Below are 19,658 nucleotides of genomic sequence, written 5' to 3'. Positions count from 1 at the left end.
GCTCCTGCATGCCCCTCCCCCCACATTCCCACCTGCACCCCTTGCACCAAATGGGAGCTGCTCAAGTAAGCACTCCACACCCAAACCTCCTGCCCCAACCCTGAGCCCCCTTCCTCATTCTAGCTCCTGGCCAGACCCTACACCCCAACCCCCAGCCTGTTCCTTCACCCCCCGCCCTGTGCTCAGTGCGCTCCCACCCTCAGCTCAATGCAGAGAGAGAGAAAAAAAAAAAATGGGCTAGAACCAGGGAGAAGGAAGGTAGACACTATGTGGACAGGGCCGGGATCCCAGACCAGCAGCAGGCTGACAGGGGCCCTGGCCAGCAGGAGCCGGCGGATGGAACCCCAGACCGGCAGTGGGCTGAGCTGCTCAGCCCACTGCCAGTCTGGGGTCCCAGCCGCTAGCCCTGCTCAGCCCGCTGCTGGTCTGGGGTTCTGGCTGCCAGCCCCTCGCCAGCTGGGGTCCTGGCTGCCGGCCTAGGTGAATGGAACCCCAGGCTGGCAGCGTAAGATCAGCATTTTAATTTAATTTTAAATGAAGCTTCTTAAACATTTTGAAAACCTTGTTTACTTTACATACAATAATAGTTTAGTTATACAATATACAGACTTAGAGAGAGACCTTCTAAAAAACGTTAAAATGTATCACCGGCATGCGAAACCTTAAAGTGAATAAATGAAGACTCAGCACACCACTTCTGAAAGGTTGCCGACCCCTGCACTAAGGAGTAGTCAAAAGGTGATCCCAGGAGCCAAATGCAGCCCACAGGTGCCCAAAACTTTCATACAGAGCTATAGCTTACAAGGCAACTTGGTCCCAAAAGGGACAATATGGAACCATGGCAGAACCTTACCTGTCACCAAGCACTTCCCCAAGCCATCGGGATGAAGGCGAGCAGAGTGGCCGAAGTCACAGAGGAGAGCCCGGCTTCCATCACTGGATAAAAGCACGTTGTCCGCTGCCAGTGAAAAGGCTTAAAATCAATGTCCTATTCATTGAAGTCTGCCATATGCAAAAGAAGCCAAAGCCAGGAGCCAAAGTCCTTGTTGAGCGCAAACCTAGGACACTTCTCATGCTCACAAAAGTAAGCAAATACCAGCAGCTAGAGGAAGACATAATGCCATGCATGAGTCTGCCAATTCTGACCTGCAGAGTCCTCTCTACTCCAGAGTTGGGCGTCCCCAAGCAAAGTCATGCCAAACTGAGTGGTAGAGAGGAATAAGTGGAGCTTACTATACTCACCACTCATGACGGAATGTAGAGCCTGAAAAGCTAGTGCACTAACCCACTGAGCCACCCAGCAGCCATCTGGAATTAGTAAGAGCCTGTTCTGTCAGATGTTAAGAGGAAGAAGAGTAATAGGGTGTTTTACATGGAACCCTACCTTTGACATCTCCATGCAGAATGTGGTGAGCATGAAGATACTCCAGACCCTCTAATGCTTGACCCAGGTAATGGAGGGCTCTATCCTCTGGCAAGTAGCCACTTTGTTTAATCAGCTGGCCTAGTGAGCCACCTATGAGAGAATTCAGAGTGCACACATTTCAGTCTTATATCTGTCCAGTATTCCTCAGGAGCATCAACATTCCTCCCCTTCTGCTAGGGCCAGAGATAGCCATAAGATCAGAGGGGTGACATTTGTCTCCCACGAATGGGAAAGTTCCTGTTATTTATTCCCAGAGTTCTTGCTGTCCAAGTAACCTCCATTTTTCAAAGTCCCTTACTTCGGTCTCACATAACTCAATGGCCTCATAGCAACCAATCATCAATCTGACAGGACCAACCCCATCCAGCCCCTGCTGGTCATCCACTGATCCCTGAAGAGGCTGCGCTTTCTGTTGCCCCTGGTTGAGAAGAGGAGCTGTGTGCAAGGGAAGTACCAGGTTCAACACATACTCCTCGCTCCACACAAGTATATTACATGAGATCAGAGATTCATTTCACAACTTCGGTCTCAATAGCAAACACTGTAGTGTCAAAGCAGACAGGTGCTTGCTTTAGTTCGAGGCTTGGAGGAATTTTGTTGGCTTTCTAGTTTTAAAAATATAAATCCAGAAGTGAGAGGATCACTCAAAATAGATGTTCATTTCTATGCACTAGTGGTGTTGACCTGCCACCACCCCTCCCACAAGAAGTTAACTCCAATGAAAATCCAGAATACCACCAAAGGGATAAAAACATTTAAAATTGTGGCCTGGGTGGGGGAGGGGGGAAGAGAGGAGGAGAGAGAGAGAGACGAGGACATCAATGCCTACTTCGTTTGATAGTTACAAAGGTGCTTCCATCTTTCTTACCCTCCATTAGCTCCATGAAGATAGTAACCCAAGGACCTTCCTTCACGGCTCCATACAAAGGGACAACTTTGGGACTTGTCACTCCAGCACATGTCGTCAACTCCTCTGCACGAAAGTGTTCGACTTGCACCTGGAGAAGCAAAGAAGAAAAACTGGAGTCACGATGACTGATTCCAACAGCTCAGTTAGGTCTGTACAACACCCTTCCCTTAAAGGATTCCTTTGGAAATGCAGCTCTTCCCTCCACACGTGGGACAGCACCACTCAAAATTCTGAGCATACGTACTCTCTGTGCACTAGAACAGATTACCTTTCTGTTCCACAGCCAGAGCCAACTGGACTTTAGCAACAGAGTACAAGAGACAGTACTCGGTGTTTTGGAGCAGACACTTTTGAACAAGAAGTGCACTACAAGAATCCCTAACACTCAAAGCTACACAGCATTTGAAAAATGGCCAGAAAACAGCTCAGGCTTCAGTGCCCTCTCCCCAAAATGCCTCCTCCCCTTGGTCTCCAGATTATAGCTGAGTGAATAACATTTTGGAAGGAAGACAAGACATAACTAGAGCTGATTTGGTTTAAAAAGGAAACTGGCAACTTCACACACACTTCGGTCTGAACTTTTATCTAGCCCACAACATTGCTCAAAACGGACAGGAAATTTTCCTCTAATCTCACTTTTCAATTTGCTCTGTACATTTGATAGCACACAGTGTAGTCAGTGTCCCTGTTTGTGCTTGTCTTTCATACAACAGGAAGAAAACATTTTTATAAATGCCAGGAAAATGTGATTGTAAAAGCCACAAAGGATGGGAAAAACCAGGGGAGGTATAGCACCCAGAATAACTTGTAAGCAATTTTTTTGAAAGAGATTAGATTTCAAGTTCTCTTTATATGCCCATGTACAGTAATCTGCTCTATCTGTCACCTCTTTAGGCAGTAGCTATGCTACACAAGAAAAACTAAGCAGAAAGTTGATTCACATCAGTAGGCCAAAAAAAACACAAAACTAGACACTGCTGAAGACTAGAAGGAAACCATGACTCATTTGGATACTGGTGGGAAAAGGATGCATCATGTTTCATTGTTGTCAATGGTCCAGCCATAGCTAGTTTGGTTTAATCTCAAGAATTTAAAAGCCAGCTGCCGATATCCAATTTGATAAGACATGGGTAGGTAGCTCAAGTCCCGTAAAAACAGAGGTGGTATTAATTTCAGGCAAGCCAGGCATTGCACCTCATTTCCATATTAGTAACTTTAAAGTGTCAGAACTTGGATCTTCATATTTCTTAACTGCTGGTTAAAATCCACCTGTTTTTGACGATGAAGAAATGCAACCTGTCAGAAACCCATCCTTTCATGTACACAGCTGCCTTCTGAAGCCTGCGAGTAACAATTTCAAAGGTGACAGGCTTTTTCAAAATTTACCCTGTACTGGACAATCCTATTGCAAAATTATCTGAGTGCATGTGTTTGCCAGGTGGATAATTAACCCAAATGACGAGATTTTGTACATTATGACATTAGCATAACTTGCTCACATAGTGGCCATATGTCATTGTGTGTATTTTTTTAGATGTACGAGGTATCACGGGTTTCAGAGTAGCAGCCGTGTTAGTCTGTATCTGCAAAAAGAAAAGGAGTACTTGTGGTACCTTAGAGACTAACAAATTTATTTGAGCATAAGCTTTCGTGAGCTTCATCGGATGAAGTGAGCTGTAGCTCACAAAAGCTTAAGCTCAAATAAATTTGTTAGTCTCTAAGGTGCCACAAGTCCTCCTTTTCTTTTTTAGGTATCACAGGAAATTTTAGTATTGCAACATTTTCTGGTTTGTTTTAACTCTCTCCTGCACAGCTCACAAGTGAAACATGTGAGAAGAGATCAGATGTATTTTTTTTTCCAACTTGGTTAATTATATTTTTGCTTGTTTGTTTCCACCAGGTAATCAGTCAAGTTGAGATGGTTTTATTTATAGCTTTTAAAAAAATCTGTTTTTCTATAAGTGAAAATACATACTCAAAAGGATTCTGAACCCAAACTTTCTAAAAGTCAGTTACCTCCCACACTCTTGACTAGAGTAATATAAGGGGAAAAGTATTAACAGCCACCAGAAAGCACATGCACTCTGATACCCAGAGGACTATGTAGTGAGATTATGAGAGAATGTAATTTGTATTAATATAATTACCTATAAAGGTGGGGGCATAGCTAAGACAAATCTTCAAAGAAATTCCCAAGTTCTATATGCATCGTTTCATGAAAACATCTGACTTTGTTTACTGTACAATATCTAAAACAAGCTGGACCACGTAGGATCCTGGAAAAGTATAGTTCCTTTGCAGAGCCTATAATACAAATTCACTACACTTTACAAGCATTGTTCAAACGTAATATGCAAATGATAATGCCAAGAAAAAGCCTTAAAATTAACCCCATATTAGGGTATATGCAGCCACAATTTTTTTTCCAGTATACATTCATCCAATATAGGAAGGCGCACCTAACCTTTTGCTCTTTGCTTTTGGACACATTTTAAGAATACAGTTAGATTCATGCAGCAGCTAAAAACATACTTCTGGTCTTAAAGATTACCCAGAGTCCACAGTAATCTCTCAGCTCACAGTAACAAGTGTGCCTCACTCGATAAAGAAGGACTAGAACTGATCACTGAAATACAGGCTCCCTACCTTATCACACAGACAAAAGTTTGTTTGGTGTTTCCATACAATGCTTTGCAGTATGCCCTTGGATGCACAGCCTCAATAGCACGGACTCTCATGAGAGAGAGATACCTATAGTCCTTGGGAGTTGGAATGAAAACAGACCCAGCTTTTACTTTCTTTGTGCCTTCTTTTATTGGACATATCAAGCTTTCCTTTGTTTTCTTAAGTTACCTTTTTGGCAGCACACTGAAATCCAGTCTGTTTGTCCTCTATTTTGTACACTTCCCCAAAAGAGCCAACGCCCAGAGAGTCATGGCACTTGGTCCAGTGAACCTCTTCTCGGTATTCATAGTCCACCGGCTTTAGTTTCTAAGTAAAGTAAAGACAAGATGAAGCAAGTATGCAGGAACATGGCTGCCAATCAGCTGTGTCAAATCTAAGACAGAGCTGGGATTTTTCAAAAGAAACTAGAAGAGTTAAGGGTCCCAGAATCACTCAGAAGTAACTCTGGGCTGGGATTTTCAATTCTTGCCTTTAACAAGCCCTCCCCTCCTGCTCCATCTAGATTTCTTGGGTCACTGGTTGGGTCTCTGGGATCCAAATGACTATCCCTCCATCCTAAAGAGAAAATGAGCTATCCCCTGGATGCCTAAAGATTTCTAAATAACTAGCCCATCTTTTAAAGGCTGTTCTTTCCACAGGCTGAGCAATGCAATGCACGCACTGGACATTGCTGTAACAGCTAGTGCGACAAGATCCAGAAGTAGAAGCAGGTGGATATTTTGTGTCTGCACGATTTACATGTGCTTCCGTTGCCCCAGGAAGCCCTGCCTATGCAATGGGTATTTAGCTGTGTAATCACCCAGCTTGTTGGTACATGGAACAAAAGCGGGGTTTGCAGGTGCAAGGGAAAAAAAGTCTCGCAGGTGCAACTTATCAACCCTCTGACCACTGGATTCAAAATAAATTGCAAATTGCATATGGAAAATAAAAGCTTATGACCTATTCATCCATATGGCCCTTTTACCACTGAAAAATTAAACAAAGGAAATCTTTGAAGACTGGCTATGCGCCAAACCTCTTCCTACTATAAACACCCACTAAACTGAGCTCTTGATGGCTCTCACTGAGGCATTTTAAGCCACGTGAACTATGAAGGACATTGCAGACTGCACGAGTTAGAGTACTGCTTAAATTCACGCGCACACTACAGTAGAATTTACACCACTACAGATATGACTCAATCTTTATGAGTTAACTCTACGGGAGTCTTTTCCCTACATCACTAAGAGGCATTTAGATATGTAAATTCACAGTCCTACTAAAACAGAGATGGACACACTGCCTGCCACCATGTCAGCCCAAGTACTAGGCCGTAAGTATCACCTCAGTAAGCAGCACCCCCTCATTGTCATCTGTCTCTCGAAATGGCTCCTTCAAATCCAGACCACCTCCTCTCCACGTCTTGGCCAGGCTGGCTAAATTCTGCGGCTCACCGAGACTCACACTCCCCTTAAGAGCATCCACCAAATATTCTTCCACAGAAAGTTTGTCCAAGTTGGTTTCCATGGACTGGCTGACACATTTTGGGAAGCTGTGTTCTAAGCTTAGGCCAGACAAGTGACGCTCACCATTCGCACAGGCCCGATCATCAAGGAGATAAGTCTCCAGAGGATTGTGTTTCATGGCACAAAGAGGACTGTCCAGAACGGGGAAGCAAGGGGGCAATCTGTTGTAAGGGAAGGGATGGAGGGTCTCTGGCTGAGGCACAAAGTCACCCTGACAGTGTAGCTTCCAAACATGGTTCAGGCACTGTACTGGACTTATCAACTTGTGCAGTTCTGGTCTGTGCAGGTTCCTTAGCGAATGGAGTTTGCCTGCGAGCAGAACTTTTCTAGGTTTCTCAAATGGTATCTGATCACAAATTGAGTCCTTGCAAGGTTCTGAAAAACAGGAGCTGTTACTGAAGAGTGTGTTTTGGTGAGTTTCATCCTCCTGTAACACAAGAGGAAGAGAGTTAGACAGGAACTCTAACAATAAAATCCAGTCTCAAAATTCAAACCAATCACCATCAAAGAATTATATTACTCCTATGATTTTCCCTCCCAACCCATGAGGCTGAGCTTGTGTGTCTCACCTGGACTGGGATCGGTGTACAACTTTCCTGTTCTGGAGTTCTGGGCCCTTGCTTAGCAGAGGCCAGTGTTTGTATTCTGACCCTGGATCTTTTCTTGCGACGTTTCTTCCTGCCTTTACCATGATGCCTTGACCTCCAGAAGGCTGGTGCCATTTTCCCTTCTGTAGCATGGGCCACATTGTTGGGGATTTGATCAAGACTGTCTGACCGGCTACCAACAAGAAAAGCAAAGGACACATTTTAATATGACAAACAACAGGCGCACATCTTCCCGGGCTGATCACTGCCAATAAAACAAAACTAGACAGGAATGGACATTACCAGTATTGCTTTCTCAGTAGGAAAAGTTACAAATGCAGCAGCATATTTGGCATTACACAGGAAAAAGATATCATGAAAGAAGGTAGACAGCACTGGGCCCACTAGAAGACATCGTCAATGTATTTTGGAAAGTACAGATTGGCAAGGCCCTGGAGGGGAGACTATTGGAGCCACTGGCAGTAAAAATCATTGCCCAGTTGTGTTATTGGCACAGACTAGCTGTGTATTGCATGAATGTTTAATTATTAAGTTCACAATTTCTCTTATTTAATCAATTAAAAGAAACCTGTAAGTGCTTAGAACAAAGATCTTTACTTACATTTTAAAAAGCAAATTTAGAGTTAAAGAAAGGATCTGGACCAATTGTTTAACAGAGTAGTCAAAATCTAAGCCAAAAACCTCTAGTCTGTGATGACTGCTACTGTAAAACTAAGATAGTTTTACTAGGAAAGCATAGCTATGCAAACCAGCACCACCCATAGATTTATCTTTCAGAAGACAAATATTTACTTTATTAGTCATTCATTAGTCACTGGCCACCAGAAGTTGTTTGTTTTCATTTAACAGGTCTTTGTCCTGTTCCCTAGAAACAGCAGTGCCAGGAGAAGATGTGAGACTGCTCCTCACAAAGAACTTCCAGTTTTAGATGTTAAGTACCATGTATTGGTCCAAGCAGTGTAGCCACCTGCCCTTATTACTCTTTATGCAGTACCTGTCGAGTTTTTCACAGCTTTTTCAATCATTCCCAGAAGTCTCTATCACTGCACATTTAGCTGGTTTAGCAGCCGAGTTGTGGGTGCTAAGCTCATGACAAGATGGTAGCACTAAGCATTGTACATGTTTCATTGTACTTCTTACACACTTAAGGGATTAAAATTATGTGACAGCACAATTTGCACTTTTTCAAAGGTTGCTGGCATAGAGGAAAACATTTACCGTTCTAGCGGAAGGTAAGGCAGCAGTGGGTATAAAACAGAAGTGTCAAGCATACAGACCTGTATATTTTTAAGGTCAGGCTTGACAAAGCCCTGGCTGGGATGATTGAGTTGGGGATTGGTCCTGCTTTGAGCAGGGGGTTGGACTGGAAGACCTCCTGAGGTCCCTTCCAACCCTGATATTCTATGAATCAGATCCACTCCCCTGGAAGCTTTCATCTGGTCTGTGGTGCCCTTAAGCCCATACCAAAGCAATCCAGACTGGAACTTGTTTTGCAGGACTAAGAGGAAGCTGGGCACTTGCTGAAAATGAGGAAGCTTATGCCTGATTGGCCACAGGTAACTAAGCCCCACCATCTTACTCCAGAGCAACAACCCCTTTCGCCGACACCATCAGCACTGAACTCGGCTTCCAAGCTCCCCATCAAGCCACTGCTGCTCCTCATCCCAGCCAAGGCAGAAGGGCCCCAAAGTTCCATTTCCCCCTCCTGTGGCTGCTGCTCCCTGCCCTTCTATTACCCTCTCCTGCCTTTCTCTGCCACCCTTCCTCTTTTCTTTTCCCCTCTGGATTACTGGCACTGCTACAGAGTCCTGCAACACCAGACTTATAGGTGTGGGTCCTTCTCCGCCCACCTTGCTCTTCCTGCTGTTTCCACGGAACAGGACGCAGACCTGCTCCTTGTGTTATCATTGCCCCCACCAGCCAATCCAGCCTCCCACTGCTTTCCAGAGGAAGACATGGGGAAGAATGCATGAACCTGGCTGAAGAGACATTCTTCAGTTAGAGAAGACTGAAAAGATATGTCCCTTAGCATGAACTTTCTTCCTCCAACCCATGGACCTAAACTAAAAGGGTCTTTCAGCTGCCACCCTCAGGGTGATTGTGTGTAAATGTTCACTGGGAAAGAATCAAGGTCCTAGGGATGAACAAGGATGACTGCAAGACAACTAAACACACAGCCCTCAACATGCTTTGTGGGGCAGCATGTCACAGGACAGGATGTGATGCAAACGTAAAGAGAGAAAGTTACCTGGGAAAGTTACCTGGGTTAAAAAGTGTTGCAAGTTCCCCACACTCCTTAGGAAAAAAAAGAGTTCATCAATTCTAAACAGAGTTTCTTTAAATAAACTGTAGCAGTATACAAAGGGGCACCACTGAAGTAGAGTGATGTGAGACCAGTAAATACTACATGGATATATAACTATTTTTAAAGGCCTCTCACCTGTAACGTTTACTATCAGCTATGAAAGGCCTTTCTGAAAAGGTGGGGCTGAACTCCTGGCTGTTCTCACCTGTATGAGAGAAAACAAGATCATCATAAAGCTTAAATATTACATAGTTTCCACTGATGGCAGCAAGTGTCTGAACAAGGAGACAGTGGCAACATCTTGCTGAATCAAACCGTAATCCAGGAAAGTCACCATATTGGTCATGACCAGGGATCTTATAAATCAGTTTACCACAGGAACACACAGAATTTGTATTTTTACATTTTGTGAAAAAAATAAAAACATTATAGTAGAACTCTGTGCCACCAGTGTGCACACAGGAATATGGGGAATTAATGCTGACAGCCCTGGGCATCAGGGTTCCTGCTGACAGATTTTGTTTTAAATCGCAAAAAACCCACCCCCACACAGATTTGTTTTTTTTAAATTGAAGAATTTGGCGGGTGGGTTCATCATGGAACACTAGGATCCCTAGTTATGACATATCATGAAGAGCTATGGTATTTTTTCTGAGATCAAACACTCCCCAAACACTAGGAATCTTCCCTCCAGTTCTTTCCTCCCCTTGCATCTTCTGGAATTTTCAAGAAACTCAGAACTTACTGCCATAGAATGTTCATTGCTGGTCATAAAATCAGGGACCAATGCCCCTGGCTTGGGACTACAATGTGGGTAGGTGCTGCTGCAGGAGCAACCTTATGCAGCTCTGAGAATACCCCTTAGTCATAGCCTTAACCACCCTGCTATTCTATTACTTGGTCTTTATTCAGCAGAGACTGCCAAAATAGTCAAAGGTCTGGTGACCTGGCTAAATGGGAACTGGAAAACGATCACCAAATTCACCTTGCCTACAATCACAAAGACAGATGTGAACCCAGCTCTCCAGAGATGCAAAGCTAGTGAAATACCCCACTGCACTACCTACTCCCCTCAACAAAAAGCTGTGCAACTCACATTCAGCCTGGGCGATGATAGAAATGGATGCAGAACCCCCTTCTGTCTCTTCTTTTGCTGTTCCTTTGGTGATCACATCTTTCAGGATCTTCCATTGACTGTGGAAGGCAACTTTCTCTGAATCTTCTACTTTGCAAACACTGCTCTGCTTCTCACTCACTGTTTCACTCAGTCCTTTATTAGCAGAAAGCTCCTTCTGGTGCCCGATGGTGGGGTCAGGAGCTCCTTGGCATGCAATTTCCATCACGGCCATTTCATAGGTTCACAAAGACACTGCATAAAAAAAAAAACCCTTGTTATAATATTTTATCCTTCTGTAGATTTTTTTATTCAAGAGTCTCAACAATTAAGTTTGAACATCCACATGAAGCAAGGGATAGCTTAGATTTTGGTGGCACCATATGTTCCCCCAGGTCACACAGAACTACCTGGGAGCTGTGAACAGAACTCTGGCATCCTGGGTCCCACTTCCCTGCTCTTACCACTAGGTCAGAGACATAAGATGAGATCTAAAATCTAGGTTAAGACTGAAGATTTTTCCTTCATCTCATATTCATGTGGCCTAACTACAAAAAGTAATCAAGCATAATTATTTAAAAGCCCCATCCTTTTAAAGAGGGAATGATCACTCAAATCCACTCTGTTTCCTGAATGATTTATCAGGTGGATCTGCAGCTTCCATATTCTCTGCACATTCCCTTACAACCTGTACCTTTGAAATGGTCAAGTAGTATTCCTGGCTGTTCTCTCCCCTGCACTGGCTACCATCTTCGAATTTTTTTCTTACAGTTTGTGTGTTAAGGGTGGTTGGTTTGTTTGTTTTAGAGGTGGACGGAGTTTGAGTTTGTTGGGTTGTGTGTGTTAAAAAGAGGAAAGTATGCTCTAGCTATTCCTTGCCTGTCATGAGTCATTTCCTCATTCCAATCCATCCACCAGTAAAAGCGAGATCTTAAAGCAACTGCTTCTTTTATTAAACAGCTTGTGAAAATTCAAATTCTTATAGTAAGTGTAGACAGATGAATATTATAAGTCCCATGCTCCCCCCCTCCACAAAATGTAAGACAGGAAAAAGTGATGTTTGAATAAAACCAGTAAAAGCAGAAACAGGACTATTCCAAGTGCATGTTCATCAGCTTATTGAGTATCACAGTGCTCAGACTCTGATTTTGCTGGTCACTGCCTGGGGTAACAGAACTTAATCTAAACATGCCCCTGGCGACTACAGGTATGATCTTCGAAGGAGCACTGAGGGTGCTTAGCACCTCTCAGGATCAGTGCCTACAGGGCCACCTTAAGAAAGAAATGAATTGTTTGGACTCAAGTGCACATGCTTGTGTGGTTAGCAAATAAGCCACCTCACAGCCTGGCAGGTAGACAAGATAAGTCAACAACGACCACATTCAGAGGCTAATTGAACACAGAACAGCTGCTGTGAGAAAGATGTGCTGGTGACAGAATCCTTCTCACTACACTAACTCCCCTCTGCCTCTTCCCTACAGAAATTATTTCAAGTCCAAGTGCTGTGAACTAATCTCCCGGAGCAGCAGAGTCAGCCTGCCAAATGACTGACTCAAACCACCAGTGACCTAGTAGACAAGTTCAGAGCTATTCTTGAATTCACACTCTCCTAATTTGCAATAAACTTACCTCAGACTCTCTCCTTGCCTTCCCCTCACCCCCACAAGACCCAGAGAGATCTTTGAACCCTACCTCCCAAAAAAAAATACATGAGTATCATTCCCAAAAACTGCACCTCAGTTTTGTTAAATACATTTAGGGAGACTGAACCATCACGACCTCTTGGTTCCCTTGAAATGGAAGGGAATCACACAGATATACTGACATTCAGGTCAGTGCAAGGAAGACTAATTTTGTGTGTAAATTAAAAAGGAGAAATACCAGTCTTAATAGAAATCCCATGTAGCTAGTGTAAACAAGACTCTTTATTAAATTCACTGTAGAGTCAACTTAATACATGATTCAAGTCAACAGGGCTGTGAAGGAGTAAAAATCAAAAATCTGGATGAGTTTGTTACCTCAAATTATAATGCTAATCTCAGTTTCCAACTAAGGACAACTAAGTTGTGGGAATTCTCACAGATATGAGTTGGAAATGGGAGACTGAATAAAAAGGACTGGCCATCATGTTTATAACCACAACATTCCCTGGAACCACAGGTTCCAATCCCAGCAGATTCAACCCTTCCCACATATGTAAACTCTGTTCTACGCACAGTTGGAGGTGTTAATCCCAAAAGGTGCCAAGTATCCACAACTCTTATTGATTTGGTTGCAGGCACTTACCACCTCTTGGCACACAGCTTTTTTCAGTTAGATTTTTAGAGAAAAAGGCCTAGATCCTGAAAGGTATTTCGGCACCTAACTAATTGAAATCAATTAGGGAGTTAGGTGCCTAAATACCTTTGAGGATCTGGGCCAAGGTCCTGTGGGCTCTGAACAGACATTAAAGAGAAGTTTGTTCCAGGGCTCCCCATAATGGGGCAGCGTTGCTGGTTGTCCATCAGGGTGATACCCTACCACTGCGGCGGCAATCACATTCCCCCGAGGTTGTCACTACATACTCTAGCTGGTGAGAAAAAAAAGACAGAAATGCAACATTTATTAGGACTATATTCTGCAGTTAAGACAGGGGTTCCCAGTTTCATTAATGAAATTGCTTCTTTAATTTCAAAACTGCATCTCCCCCACCACCCCCTCCCAAAAGTCAAACTCAAGGATTAAGCTAAATTTAAACACTTCCAGATTTCTTCCCTGCCTGACCACGAAGACTTGCTCTGAAAAAACAGGCCCATGAAAATGAAGAAATCACAGGGGGGCAGCCACGTAGAAACAGAGCTAGGAGATGCAAACACTATACCACCAACCTGCAGTTGACCTCACTTAACTCCATCATAGTTAAAAACTAATTGCACCTTGTCTCCACTAAGATTTTACAGCAAGATAACTGATACATGTTAGCTATCTCACTGTAAAAAACCACACCTTCTTTGGCAGCAAAGACTTAGCCATAGTCTACCTTCCCTCATATGAACAGCAAATTGAAAGTTATCGTACAGCACTACTGAAGATGTACAGCCATTGGTCTGATGGCTTCAGAGACTCTTTCCCCAAATAACCTCAGACACAAACAGTTGCCATACTGGAGCAGGACACCTGCCATACAAACACAAAGGGTGGAATTTTTCAGAGGAGCCTAAAGGAATTAGGCACCCAAATGCCACTGAAGTTCAAAAGGGAACAGAGTGCTCAAATCCCTTCAGCTCTGTTAAAACCCCAGCTTTGATCACTTTGCTTTTTTGATGCACCACTCATCCACTCCAGTTCTTCATCTGAACACTGTCTACTTAGACTGGAAGCTCTTTGGGGCAGGGACTTTGTCACTTCAGACAAACGCACTTATTGTGATTTTAAATTTAAAAAACTTTATGTAAGAGCTAGATTTATAGCTGGGCAAGGGAGAACCAGATCAAAGCATTTCAAAGTCTGAAAGGTCTATAGCACATTAAACCTGCTCTTAATCAGTTGCTGTGAAGGCCAAATCTCCCCTGCCAATTGCTATTTTGGAAGGGTTCTAGTCAGCACTTTGTCAGGCAACCTATATTTTGCCATTTGGGAGTTCTGGCCTAAGTCAATTTATACATTTAAGAGGACTACTTTAAAAAAAAAAATCTAAGGCTATTAGAAGAAATGTATAGCTATAATGTTCAACAACTGTTTCAGACTGACATTGTTTGAAATAAATAACTGCCTCTGGGAGATGAGTTTTATGAGCAATGCATTTAACTCAGGTCACCCAAAAGCTGCTTTTGGTTTATTAGAACATGCAATTAAAAAGTCTTAGCAATATTACTTTGCTGACCTATACCTGGCCACCAAAAATGAAGCTTCACAACTGCAGGATGGAGCCAGGAATTTACACATCACACCAACAGGGAACGCTGCATTCCCATCCCCTAGACTTTGCCTACGCTGAGGTTGTTTTGGGACCTGTAATTCCCAACAAGTGCACACCCACCACAGGCAGCAACTGAGGAAGCAAAGAGTAGTCCAAAGCTCAAATGTCTGAGACATTAGACAACAAGATGGTAAAAAATACTTGAGCCTGTATAATCCCTTACCTACATCACAGCTTCCACAAGGAGAACGGCACTTGTGGAAAGTTATAGGTCCAACAGAAAAATGTTAGAATAGAGAATGCTCTGGGGAGCTGAGAATTTCATACAGAACTACAAGATGCCAATTCCATCATGCAAAAAGTGCATTATCAACTCTGACACAGTTCTTAAAAATGTATTATGCCTCCATTAAAGCTTATAAATGACTTTTTCTGCCATCTTTTCCTTCCTTCATTTGGTTGGTATACATAGACTTCCTTCACTGCCCATGTTTCAATGGAATTGAAATTAAGATAGTTCTGTTTATTTCCTTGTCAGTTTGAGCCATATTATGGCAGCATAGCTCTGTGGTTGGTTGTTAACTAGCAGAGTCAGCATGGGGAAGTTTCAGTTTGTCCCAGAATGGATTAAAAAAATATTTAGAATACAGAGAACATTCCCCCAACAATTTACTTGCAACTTTAAGGTCAGTATCAGCAAAAAGATGATTTCTGGAAATCCTGGATACGTGCTGAAGTTAAATGTAGGCTTTGTACAGAAACTTGCTGTTTGATGACAGAAAGCAGCGTGAGTTAAATAACTTGTTATCCTTCTAGAGAATAATCCTTCCACCTCTTGCACTACACTTTTCCTTCCACAGACAAGAATATCTATACAGACCAGAGAAGGTTAATTGGTCCATAATGGATTGGCAAGTGCTCCTATGCAAAACAGTCTACTATTTTAATGAATCATTATCAAGCTAAAAAAGTCATATTAAAACAGCTTTCCTCATGTTAATATCTTCAATTAAGCCCCAAAAGTTTTCAAAAAGTAAGTATCATTTATTCTGCTTACTTTTTACACTTCAAAGTGATTAATGAACTAGAATAGTAATAGTAATTAGAAATAATAGTGTCATGCACCACTACAATGCTGCAATGTAATGCAATGCTGTGGGGAAACATTTGTTTGGATTTAAAACTTTAAGCATTTTTTAAAAAAATGCTTAAACATGTCTATCTTTAATTCCCCTGGCCACACGCTTACTTATGTCTAGGGCCCAAACTACCTCCTAATGATGTTCTTTTCATATTACTGAAATGGGATGAGATTCGCTAAAACTATTTGCCCAAATATGACATATCTTCATATTTACCCATTTCGTTCAAAGTTAGCTGAGTTAATGTTTGCAAAGCATTTTGTAAATAACTCTCATAGAAGCTGCAAGTTAGTAAGCATCAATCTAGACAAGATTTTCAGTGAAGTTTAGTTGTTTGTACATCACCATCAATGTTCATGATCCAGTAGTCCAACACAACATCCTGACCCCATTTTTTAAAAAGCCATTTCTCAAGCAAACTTATTTGCTATTATATCCCCAACTTAAAATAAGATGGTATTTAAAAAAAGAGACATTCCCATCTATGTCCTATGTTACAATAATTCAATATTTTCTGTGTAGACAGGACTAAACGGTCACCAAATATTATAAATATTGTACAATCCAATACCAGAAGACACAGTAAAATGGTTTGGTCCCATCTACACCAACCATGCTACTTCTCCCCCAGGCCCTTACATGATATATTTTGTAATATCAACAGGAAATCAGCTTTCACTTAAACGGTTTTACTAAGCTTAGTAGAGATCGAAGCATTTCCATATAAGCTTCATTTAAATATTTCCCTTTAATCCTGTGAACCCAAACAACATCGTAATGGTGAATGAGACCCAGAAAGTCAAACTGACTCATTTAGTTTCACTGTCCAATCTGAGAAAAATACTATTAGTCAAACAGTAATATTTTAAGGATGTATAGGGGAGGGATAGCTCAGTGGTGTGAGCAATGGCCTGCTAAACCCAGGGTTGTGAGTTCAATCCTTGAGGGTGCCATTTAGGGATCTGGGGCAAAAATTGGGGATTGGTCCTTCTTTGAGCAGGGGGTTGGACTAGATGACCTCCTGAGGTCCCTTCCAACCCTGAGATTCTATAATCGAGAGCCATTTAGGTCTTTCTAGGGCACCCATCATCACCATGGTATCAAGATGCCAAATACAAAAATGAAGAATCCCAACAATTTTGTACAAAAAACCTGGCCTCTCCTTCCACACAGCTGTTGCTACTAAAAGGTTAAAGTAACAGTAAGCTTTCACAAGAAGCTGAGTCTCTCTGAATAGCAATCACTTAGTAGCCAAATTTTTTCAAAGGAGTTGTCAGTTATGATAATTGCACAGCCATTAGATTTAAGATAGTTAAATGTTAATATAAAAATGTATAGCACTTTTGATGCTCAGATTAATTTGAAATTAGGATTTGGAGACATCCATATGCAGACTCACACTGTGCATAGACAAAAGAAATCACTTGTATGAGGGCTCGGAAATCCGGTTTAAAAAGCAATTTGCAAGTTGTTTATGGACATCAATTTCTTGCTGCCGTTTTCAACTCATGCATGGTAGTGCATGTATGTTTCCAGCTTAACTGATATTAAGATGAAACAGACAGGAAGCATCTGAAATCAACCGCAGCAGTGACTTATTAATCAGCAAAGTAGTATTTTAACCTTTTGCCAAAAAAAAAAAATTGTTTTAAAGAGAAGTGATATGGTCAGATAATGAGTGGTGAGTAAACAGGCAGTTAAACTGAACTTCAGATCTTATTCATTGTATATTTTGATTGGCTGATCTCAAGGTCTCTGCCTCATTCTCTCCTCCCCATTGTAAAGGATAGCTTTTGTAGCTCTGCACTTAGCAACTCCCAATCAAAACACCAAAGTCTGCAATTTAATCTCCTAACGTATTAGGAGCGCTTCTTTGCTGTGAAAAGCAGAGCACGCAGCAAGCAAGTTACTTCAAAAAATCAAAAGGGAAAGTCTGCTCACTAGTAGAAAAATACCATCTAAGCTTAAAATGTCTCTTTAGGCCTCCTCTGAAGCTCTCACCAGAGCACATGGAAAAGAAAGAGCAGGTTCAATTGAATTCAAGACTCCTTTATTCTAGACTGAAAATTCATATTAGTCAATAATGAGATCACTTAGGAATACTATGTTTTTCAATAATGTTTCATGAAACAATTGTTAATTTGCTAAAATATTTCACATAAAGCTGACAATAGATGTGAAGATGTTTGGGTTGGACAACACACAGGTAGAATCCAGAGGAACAGAACAGAGTTCAGCGATAACAACGTTAAGTATTTAGTTAAGGTATAATACATACAGATACAAATTTCAGAGCTATTAGAAATCTGCCACTCTTTCAACACTCCCCTGAATGAATGAAGCTGATGTTTTGCTAATACCATACGTCACGGTTACTCTCAAAACATTCTGGATATCAGATATTACTGGCAAAGCCATTCATGTCAAACTGTAATAGACTAAAATAAGAGACAGGTTTCAGAGTAGCAGCTGTGTTAGTCTGTATCCGCAAAAAGAAAAGGAGGACTTGGGGCACCTTAGAAACTAACACATTTATTGGAGCATGAGCTTTCGTGGGCTACAGCTCACTTCATCGGCTGCATGCAGTGCAAATGGATGCATCCGATGAAGTGGGCTGTAGCCCACGAAAGCTTACGCTCAAATAACTGTGTTAGTCTCTAAGCTGCCGCAAGTCCTCCTTAAGAGAAGAGAGTTTAATTTAACAAGTTCAAACAAACACCGCTGCTGATGCAAAGGTCCAGACTGAGGAAGTCCATTAGTACAAGAAACAGCTCGGATTTCTGGCACAGGAACTTGTCCTGACAGAGGCTAGTTACTTTAGCAGCGGTCGGTCGGTCTAACGCGCCTACAAAACCGACCGAAGCCAGCAGCACGACGCCGCAAGCCCGATTTCTAACGCTGCCCGACGGGAGCCACGTTTCCGGGGCTTCGTCTCCAGCCAGGCCGCGGCTGCCCCGGCGCGGTGAAGACGCCGCTTGCCCCAGCCCCGCCGTGACCGGGCTCCGGCTGGGGGGCCTGCTCCGAGCCCCCTCGCCGCCGCCCGCCCGCATGGCCCCCTCGGCGGCCCCGCAAGCCGCGTGGGGAACCAGCGCCCCCTGCAGGAGCCGGGCCGCTCCCGAGCCCGCCCGGCAGGAGCCGCTCGGGGAGCTCCGCGGCCCCTCACGTCAGCCGGGGGCGGGCGGCGACACCCGGCCCCGCTGTAGGCAGCCAGCGCGGGGCGCCCCCGAGAAGGGGCCCTGCCCGCTGCTGCCGCCAGGGCGGGGCGCGGGGCACGGCCCGAGGGCAGCGCCCCGCGCGGGGCAGGGCCGCAGGGTGCTGGGGGGGGGGAGCGGCAGGGCCCCCAGCCGGGGGAGGAACCGGGACGCGCCCCACGGCCCCGCAGCGGGGGAGGGGCCAGCGGCCGGCACGCTCCGCGCCCCCCGAGAGCGCGCTCACCTACCCGCTCCGGTCCGTGCGGGGGCCTCGAACCCGGCGCGACCCCTCAGGGTCCCTCCACGGCGCCTGAGAAGTTCGGGGCTGGGGGCCGCATCTGCCAGGGCACCTGCCTGGCCACGCCCCGGGGCCCGCCGCCCAATAGCCGCAGACTATAGCCCGCTGCCCACGCCCCCACGGTGCTGCGGCCCCGCCCAACCGCCCTGCCCCGCATTCTAGGCCCGCCCCCTCCAGCCCACGAGCCAATCAGCGCGCACACTCCTTCCAGCCCCACGCCGCCGGTTCGGAAGCGATAACCGCTCCCGCCCCCTGGCGCTACGAGAGATTTACTTGGTCCGCCGCCCCAGCTCTCCGCTTTCATTGGGCGGAGGGGGCCTGTGGTTTCCCAGAAGTGGGCGGGGCTTCTTGCAAACCATTTCCCTTCCCCCTCCGGGCGCGGCACGAATCGCTCAACAGCGCCTGCGCCGCCCGCCAGAGCGTGGGAGGAGGGAAATGACTGCGTTCCGGTGCGCGGGCGCATGCGCAGGTTGAGGGCCGCCGGCTGTTTGTTTACCAGCTGCTGAACTGAGGAGGGAAGTGGAGCTGCGCGTGCGCGGGAGCGCGAGGCCGTTAAGCGGCTGGTGACGAGTGGCC

General features: G+C 44.2%; 1 protein-coding gene across 4 annotated transcripts in view; it reads right to left on the bottom strand.

The window, feature by feature from the left end:
* MAP3K14 (mitogen-activated protein kinase kinase kinase 14) overlaps positions 1–19,316 on the bottom strand; it is a 29,737-nt gene extending 10,421 nt beyond the window's left edge. The window contains exons 1-9 of one of the 4 annotated variants that reach the window (XM_037886840.2): positions 19,033–19,316; positions 10,536–10,808; positions 9,575–9,644; positions 7,096–7,306; positions 6,345–6,953; positions 5,190–5,327; positions 2,295–2,424; positions 1,385–1,516; positions 854–958 (exon numbers count right to left, since the gene is read on the bottom strand). In XM_037886840.2, the coding sequence (XP_037742768.1) occupies positions 854–958; positions 1,385–1,516; positions 2,295–2,424; positions 5,190–5,327; positions 6,345–6,953; positions 7,096–7,306; positions 9,575–9,644; positions 10,536–10,788 (1,648 nt within the window). In that variant the 5' untranslated portion in view covers positions 10,789–10,808; positions 19,033–19,316. Of the gene's footprint in view, positions 1–853; positions 959–1,384; positions 1,517–2,294; positions 2,425–5,189; positions 5,328–6,344; positions 6,954–7,095; positions 7,307–9,382; positions 9,430–9,574; positions 9,645–10,535; positions 10,809–12,956; positions 13,184–19,028 lie in introns of those variants that run through there. The other 3 variants (XM_037886841.2, XM_037886842.2, XM_037886844.1) reach the window with 3 other exon arrangements.
* Positions 19,317–19,658: the final 342 nt, after the last annotated feature.

Source organism: Chelonia mydas, chromosome 27, assembly GCF_015237465.2.
Source record: "Chelonia mydas isolate rCheMyd1 chromosome 27, rCheMyd1.pri.v2, whole genome shotgun sequence".
NCBI classification, from domain to species: Eukaryota; Metazoa; Chordata; order Testudines; family Cheloniidae; genus Chelonia; species Chelonia mydas.
The sequence above is the reverse complement of the archived record's forward strand: the minus strand, read 5'-3'. Positions and strand labels throughout refer to the sequence as shown.